Source organism: Brachyhypopomus gauderio, chromosome 2 (genome assembly GCF_052324685.1).
Source record: "Brachyhypopomus gauderio isolate BG-103 chromosome 2, BGAUD_0.2, whole genome shotgun sequence".
NCBI classification, from domain to species: Eukaryota; Metazoa; Chordata; class Actinopteri; order Gymnotiformes; family Hypopomidae; genus Brachyhypopomus; species Brachyhypopomus gauderio.
Genome location: NC_135212.1, coordinates 14,659,746 through 14,668,409, shown reverse-complemented (window position 1 = coordinate 14,668,409; position 8,664 = coordinate 14,659,746). Strand labels below are relative to the sequence as shown.

General features: G+C 46.3%; 1 protein-coding gene across 2 annotated transcripts in view; it reads left to right on the top strand.

Annotated features, from left to right (window-relative positions):
- fat4 (FAT atypical cadherin 4) overlaps positions 1–8,664 on the top strand; it is a 92,696-nt gene that overhangs the window by 72,105 nt on the left and 11,927 nt on the right. For both annotated transcript variants that reach the window (XM_076988110.1, XM_076988119.1), the window contains exons 7-9: positions 1,044–1,224; positions 2,923–3,173; positions 3,337–7,686. In XM_076988110.1, the coding sequence (XP_076844225.1) occupies positions 1,044–1,224; positions 2,923–3,173; positions 3,337–7,686 (4,782 nt within the window). The remainder of the gene's footprint in view (positions 1–1,043; positions 1,225–2,922; positions 3,174–3,336; positions 7,687–8,664) is intronic.

Here is an 8,664-nt window from a genome sequence, read left to right as displayed (position 1 = left end):
TCACAACATCATGGCTGCTAGTGCTCCAGCTCTCTCCTTCATGGGAGTGTGTGTGGTCGGGTTGGTGAGGGGGGTCTCTGTTGTGACCTACGACCTACGTGATGACCTGCACCATTGCTGTCACACGTAGTTAGACCTTGCTTCCTTTTCTCTTTCTTTCTATCACTCTTTCCTTCTTCCTGACATGTATTTTCTTCATCACTTCACTGCACTTCCTCTCCTGTCTGCTGGGTCTCTCCATGTAGAAGCTCCATCGCTGGTCTGGGCGTTTGGGGGGGTTAGACACCCCATTCTCCCTCTCTACCCTGACAAACCTTGCTGAGAGTTTGAAAAAGAAGCAGATACCTGCTATACTGCTAACATATTTTTAAAACCTCACCAGACAGTAAAGTTCTCCAGACGAGGCCCTCTCCACAGCCCCAACCAAGCCCCCCCCCCCCCCCGGGTAATGCAGAGTAATGCATGAGGAGTGGTGGTTGGAGGCGTCTGACACCTTTGCCCGCTACTGTTCCTCTGAAGGAAGCCGAGGGAAACCCCTCCAGTTATGACCTCACGTAGTTCCCTGGGGGTTCAGAGTCTCATCAACAGCCAAGGAGTCTCATCACCATCACACGTCCATATCACTGTCCCAGTGGCAGCAGAGTGATGTTGTAATCCTGATGTTGTTGATGTGATTTCTGCAGTTTAGTTAGGTTCACAACATTAGTAGCAGGCACGGTTTTTGGCACTAACAGGGAAAAGACAGGAGACCCAACATCTGTGCATTTATTAATTATGTACTTATCATTGAAACATGCACCATTAAAACTTGCACCTGGAAACAAGACCTGTGGAAACCCTGCAGTCTACTGACCGTGTTAGTAAACAACACTTTCATTCTCTGTTTGTAATCATTTCTTTCTTACTCTCTCCCTCTCCATCCCTGTCTCTCCATCCCTGTCTCTCCATGTCTGTCTGTCTGTCTGTCTCTCTCTCTCTCTCTCTCTCTCTCTCTCTCTCTCTCTCTCTCTCTCTCTCTCTCTCTCTCTCTCTCTCTCTCTCAGGCTCTCCCTCTCTCAGTGGAAGTGCTACGGTCACTGTGCTGGTCGATGACGTGAACGATATGGTTCCACTCTTCACCTTCTCCTCCTATCACACCACCGTCCCAGAGGACGCACCCACAGGAAGTGATGTACTGCTCGTTAATGCTTCTGATGCAGATGTTGGACAAAATGGGGTTATTAGGTAGTCTACACGCTCACACACACACACACTCACATACACTCACACACACACACACACACACACACACACACACACACACACACATGTTCACGCACACATCACAAATACACACACACACACTCACACACACACACACACGCACACACACGCACACACATACACAGACACACACACACACACACACACGTTCACAAACAGGCACAAACACACACATGAACCAAACATGCATACAAATATGCAGACAAATTGGTGTATAATATAAATAATTATATATCAATAATAATATAAACAATATTATAATGTAATAATATTATCTAAATATTAGTATAATGTAAATAATGATCCATTAATCTCATACACTACACTTTCAGTCTACTGATTATTTCTGTGTCATGCCTCATGCTAATACCAGTCATCTTTCACCTAACACCTGTTAACCTCGAGTTGACCCTATTGGAGGTTGTGTTCACGTTCACGCCCACTCTCACGCCCACGCATGTGCTCCGTCTACCCGAAACCCTCCTGCTAGCCTGCGGGGGACACCGCTCTCCAGTTTCCCTAAAAACGCGTTAATGAGGATGATGATGGACAATGACAGAGGAACCAGAGCCCAGTAGGGCTGAGAGATGTGGGGTGGGTGTGGGGGATGTGGGGGATGTGGGGTGGGGGTGTTGGGGGCAGTTAAGACCGTCTCACGCTGCCCACTACAGGATACTAGCCTCAGTTCTCCAAGCTGTAGCTGATCTCTGTCTGCCGGGACTGTGGATATAAATGATGTTCTTGTGTTTCTGGGGTTGTTATTCTTACTGTAGCTCTCTAATTCATTGCTTACTGTGGTGAAATTCCTGCAGTGGAGATGCACGCGGGCGTCCAGCCCATGTGCATGTTCATATCAGGCTGAGTTTATGTCAAGGAAACAAGAGGGAGGACAACAGAGACGTGAAACCCAGTCCTCGCTGGGCCACGCAGGCTGCCTCTGGTCAGGGGGAATCCGGGGATGTCTCCAACTTTTAAACACTGCCCAGAAAACACACCAAAGGATGATGGGAAATGTCTGATAGAGAAAAAAAAATAGTGAAAGCTGTTCAGTGAACTCGCTTAAACTTTTGTCTCTTTGTTCTAGAGCCGTAAGAATTTGCGGGTTCCATTTGAGTGATTTATGGTGGTTATATTTTCAAAAGGTTCAGCTCTGTTGCCACATGTCCCTGTTGTGTCCTTATGTCCTTCTGTGAGGCTGAAACAGTGCCCCCCACAGGATGTCCCCAGAAGTGGTGGAGAAAGAACCCCACAACCCGTAGCTGTCACATGTGCACCCTCACTTTCAATTTTGCCCAGCATTACTTGACCTTAATGTTTGCTCTCTAAACAGCTTTGTTAGTATTTCTCTGAAACCGAAATAACAAATCTGAGCAAAGAAAATATTTTACTTTTCTCTAATATTTTTGATATTCAGTTCATATCATATTTTATAACCATATTTTACAATCAAAACCCAAAAAACAAACAAAAAAATATATATATATCCTTTTGCCCCAGACTAAAAGGAGCCTTTTGGTTGTTTCAGTGTTTTACACTCACCCATTGCAATATCTATCCAGCTTCACTTTTAGAGTAGATCGTTTCTTCTCTGTGTATGTCCCCCTGTCAACTGGATCGTATGTGATTGGTGAGCATCTTCCTGCTCTGGTTCTTCTATAGTTACAGTCTGAGTGGAGGAGACGGACAGTTCTCCATCAACCCAGCGACGGGGCAGGTCATCACCAGCGCCCTGCTGGACCGAGAGGCGCAAGGCAGCTACCAGCTGCTGGTTGTGGCAACAGACAGCGGGCGCCCGACGCCCCTCTCTAGTTCAGCCATGGTGTCTGTGGTTGTGACTGACATCAATGATAATCCACCACGATTTCATCACCACCCCTATGTCACACACATACCTGCCTTCACCTCTCCAGGTGGGTGGTTTTAGGATCGTCAAGGGTACGGTTGTTATTAAACTAAAGCTGTTAAAATAAATTATTAATTATTTTGATGACTCTTAACAAAATGTTAAAAATGTATTCCTAATGAGAAATAGGTAAGAACCAGTTAGTTCATGGGCTTTGTTGCTGTGTGCAGGTTCTTTGGTGTTTGCGGTCACCGTAACAGATGAAGATTCAGGATCCAATGCTCAGCTGACCTACTCTCTCAGTGGCAGAAACTCAGAAAAGTTCACGATCGATCCTGTTCGTGGCGCCATCGTCGCCAACGAGAAACTGATGGGCAGTTCTGAGGTCACTTTTACAGTTCGTGTAAAAGATGGCGGCATCAATCCCAAAACAGACAGCACCACTGTAACTGTCCGGTTTGTAGTGGGTGAAGACTTCCCCACCATCAAACTCAAAGATAAGAGTTTCACCTTTCCAGAAAATCAAGATGTAAACACAGTCGTCACCAAGGTTACTGGGGTATCAACAAGAGCTGGGCCGTTGTCGTACTACATTGCGAGTGGAAACTTGGACAATGCTTTTCATATAGACCAGCTTTCGGGAGAGCTGTCCATTAAGAAGTCCCTGGACTATGAGAACATTGGGAAGTATGTCCTGTGGATCGAGGGCCGGGATCAGAGCTTCCCTCCGTATTCAGCTTATGAGAAAATTGAGATCACAGTGCTGGATGTGAACGATAACAATCCCGTTTTTGAGAAAGAGCCATTTCATGCTGAGATTCTAGAGAACCTTTCCCCTCAGAGAGTGCTTGTGGTGTTTGCTCTTGATCGGGACAGTGGCCCCAGTGGGCAGCTGGAGTACGCCATCATCGACGGAAACAAAGACAACAGCTTCAGTATGAATCGGGCCACAGGGGAAATCCGCACCACTCGACCTCTAGACAGGGAAAAAGTGTCTAAGTTTGCTCTGACCGTGAAAGCCACAGACCGCGGCATACAGCCGAGGAGCACTGCTGTCAAGGTCATTATTAGTGTGCTTGATGTGAACGATAATGCCCCCAGGTTCTCCCAAATCTTCAGCGCCATGGTACCTGAAAATGCTCCTGTGGGATACACTGTAACCCGTGTAACAACTACAGACGAGGACGCAGGCGTCAACGCCGTGAGTCGCTACTCCATAAGTGACATGAGTCTTCCCTTCAGCATTAACCCCAACACCGGGGACATAACCATCAGTAGACCACTCAACAGAGAGGACACTGACCATTACATTGCCAGGGTTTCTGCTCATGATTCAGGCTGGACTGTCAGCACTGATGTGACCATATTTGTGACGGACATAAATGACAACGCCCCTAGATTTAGCAAGCCGTCCTACTACCTCAGCTACCCTGAGATGACTGAAATGGGCTCGTTAGTTACGCAGGTCTCTGCTACAGACCATGATGAGGGAGTTAATGGTAAAATATTCTATTTCATTAGGTCTCAGTCAGAATATTTCCGTATCAACGCAAGCACTGGGGAGATATTTATCAAGCAACAAATCAAGTATCAGAACTCAACGAGCAATGTTAATATAAACAGGCATAGTTTTATTGTGACAGCATCTGACAGAGGTCTAAAACCGCTAATGAGTGAAACCACTGTGATCGTGAACATAGTTGACAGTAATGATAACCCCCCCATGTTTGAGTCTTCCTCCTACTTCACACCAGTCACCAAGAGCGTCAAAGTCGGGACCAAACTCATCAAAGTTACAGCTCATGATAATAAAGACTTTGGTATCAACTCTGAAATTGAATACACAATATCGGGAGGCAACAGCTCGAGTAAATTCCGTTTGGATAAACATACTGGATGGGTAATTATTGCCTCTTCTCTAACTTCAGATATAAATAAAGTCTACCTGCTTGACATAACAGCAATAGATAAAGGGAACCCCCCTCTGTCAGCTAAAACCATTCTTAAAATTGCTGTCACAGAAGAGAACCACCATACTCCGGAATTTTCCCAAAGTCAAGTTACCGCCACAGTGTCTGAGAGCTTGTCTGTTGGTACCGCAATCCGCACTCTCTCAGCACGAGATAAAGACAAGGACAAACACATAAACGGACTTATCATGTACAACATCTCCTCCGGCAATAATGATGGTCTGTTTGTAATCAACAGTAAAACTGGGGTCTTATCTTTGGCAAAGCTGTTGGACTATGAGAAACAACAAATGCATGAGCTTAGAATCTCAGCAACAGATGGAGGATGGATTGCTAAGACTAGCTATGTGACAATTATCATACATGTTACTGATGTAAATGACAATGCACCAAAGTTTGATCCTGGTGAATACTTCCCTGTTGTTCAGGAGAACGTACCCAGTGGCACGACAGTCGTGAAAGTGAACGCCACAGATAAGGACTCAGGCCCCAATGCTGCGATGGCTTATGTCATTCAGTCGTCTGACAGCGATCTGTTCATTATTGACCCCAACACAGGAATTATTACCACACAGGGTTTCCTTGACTATGAGGCCAAACAGATGTATCATTTGACCGTAAAAGCCTTTAACATACCTGATGAGGATCGTTGTAGCTTTGCGAATGTTAATATTCAACTCAAAGGAGCAAATGAATACATCCCCCGTTTCGTGTCCAAGCAGTACTACTTTGAGGTTTCAGAAGCTGCACCCAAAGGCACCATGGTAGGGGAAGTGTTTGCAAGTGATAGGGACCTAGGGGAAGATGGTGTAGTTTATTACCTGATTTTTGGCAGAAGCAGGAGAAAAGGTTTTGGCATCAATAAAAACACAGGCCAGATCTATGTCACTGGATCCCTTGATCGGGAGAAAGAAGAAAAGATCTCTTTGAAAGTCTTAGCCAAAAATGCAGGAAGTATCAGAGGAGCAGATATTGATGAGGTGTTTGTGAACATCACAATCCTTGATGCCAATGATCCTCCGGTGTTTACCCAAGAGCTGTACGATGTCCAGGTGAGTGAAGGGCTCTCACCTGGTGGCCTGGTCACCTTTGTCAGTGCCGAGGATTCTGACTCCGTCCCAAGCTGGAGCAGATTTACCTACTCCATCACCAGTGATTATGAGAAAACTGCTTTCACCATTAACCCACAGACCGGACAGGTGTCTGTCGCAGCCGAGCTGGACCGTGAGACTATGCCTGTGTACAACCTGACCCTGCTGGCTGTAGACTCTGGGTCACCTGCAGCCACTGGCACTGCCACCTTGATTGTAACTCTGGAAGATATTAATGACAATGGACCAACCTTGGTTACCACAAGTGGAGAGGTCATGGAAAACCAGAGGCCAGGGACACCAGTGGTAACCCTCCACTCCTCTGATCCAGATCTGGAACCAAATCAGGGACCTTTCTCCTACAGTTTGATTACATCTGGGTCTACATCAAATTACTTCATCTTAACTTCCTCCGGAGAGCTTAGCACCAGTCGAGAGATTGACCGAGAACAAATAAGTGATTTTTACCTCTCTGTGGTCATCAAAGACTCTGGTATCCCTCAGATGTCCTCCACAGGAACTGTCCATGTCAGAGTTAATGATCAGAATGACAACCCATCCCAGCCTCGTTCTGTTGAAATCTATGTTCATTACTTTGGCAATATGTTTCCTGGAGGATCTCTTGGCATTGTTAAGCCCCAGGACCCAGACACGCAGGACACGTTCCACTGCTCCATAATCCCACCTACTGCAAGCCTGTTCAGTATCCCCTCAGGGACCTGTAACCTCAATTCAAATGCTCGATCTACGGATGGGATGTTTGACCTGTCGGTGCGCAGCAGTGATGGTGTCCATGGGCCGGTCAACAGCAACGTTCGTGTTTTCTTCATCGGGTTCAGCAACACCACAGTGGATAACAGCATACTCATCCGACTCAGTTCCCACAGCATCAGCAGCTTCCTCACCAACCACTACCTCAGCTTCTTACGCGTTGCAAACTCCCAGTTGGCAGGTCTGGGTACTGGAGTTCAGCTGTATGGGGCTTTTGAGTTGAACAACCAGACCTTCCTTATGACAGCTGTCAAACGAGGCCATGGCCAGTACGTCAACCCCAGTGGTGTGGCCACCTTCTTCCAGAGCATTAAAGACGTGCTGCACCGACAAAGTGGGGTGAAGATCGACTCTGTTGACCATGACCCTTGCACTCACAACCCTTGCCAGAATGGTGGCAGCTGCAAGCGGCGTCTCAATGTTGGACCGGATATGATGACAACGGAAAGTGTCCCAGTCATTCTTGTCTCAAATCGCCCCCTACAACCCTATGCCTGTAACTGCAGGCCTGGTTATACTGGTACTCTGTGTGAAACAGACATCAATGAATGTCTTCCATCACCTTGCCACAATGGAGGAACATGCCATAACCTTGTGGGAGGCTTTTCGTGTTCTTGTCCTGAAGGTTATACTGGGATGGCATGTGAGCGAGACGTCAACGAGTGTCTGTCCAGTCCCTGCAAGAATGGGGCACTGTGCCAAAACTTCCCTGGAGGTTTCAACTGCCTGTGCAAATCTGGATTTGCAGGTACAGTAAAACTTGAGTACAACACTCAAATCCAGAAATGTTTTCATCCTAAAGAAAAATGTTTTTCCAAATTGCTAGAGATGTGTTGTAACCCTAGGCTATGGCTATGACTGCCAAAAGCTGATTGCTGTTAGGGTTGCAGGTGGAAGGATCTCAGCTGTGATGTGTCATGTTTACTTTAAAGGGATGACACAATTTTGACCCAAATAAGGAAAAAAAACAGACACATCCCTTGAGTGTACTTCATTAAAGATTCACTACCTCCTTACCATGGATAAAAGCCCTCAGTTATTAGTGCTTCAAAGAGGTCAGTGAGTCAGCAGTTCACTTGTTAAATGCAACAAGCAAATGAAAAGTGATCGATTTAGAAGAGGTCCGGTAGATTCAGCACATAGCGCCAGACGGCAGCTTGCGCTAAACACGACGCGCAGTAGAGGACCTAATAAACACAACTGTGCTAATGTCTGGGAGGGGAGTGAATGCACTTAAGTGTTTGCGATAACATTAGCTTGAATCCAGGCTGTTTGGGCAGCTGCTTGCTGTAGCTTTTGGAAGGAGTTCTTCAAACGCAGCTGGTCCAGACGATCTCCTCCGCCTAGCTGGGCCTTTGACTCATTACTCTGCTTTTTGATTCTGATCATAACAAATGACTGCAAGCGTCCACATCCGCGGCCCAAATAAATGGGCCCACAAATGGAGTGCACTGAAGAATTACACCTATTGACTTACAGTAGTTTGTCTGCCCTCCTACTGAACCCCCAACTTCCTGTTGTGGAGGTTGTGCTGAAGGAATTTATGTCTTAGATTTGTCTTATGTTCCCCCAAGCACGGAGGGTAAATTGGAGGGGCTAATCTCAGATTCAGCATTCATGGGTTTTGCATAGACCCTACCACTTTGTGTTTATCATGCTTTTTGCCTCTTGCCATGGGTTCATTACTTAATGTTTATGGGATTCCCAGATCCAGTGGAGAGCATAT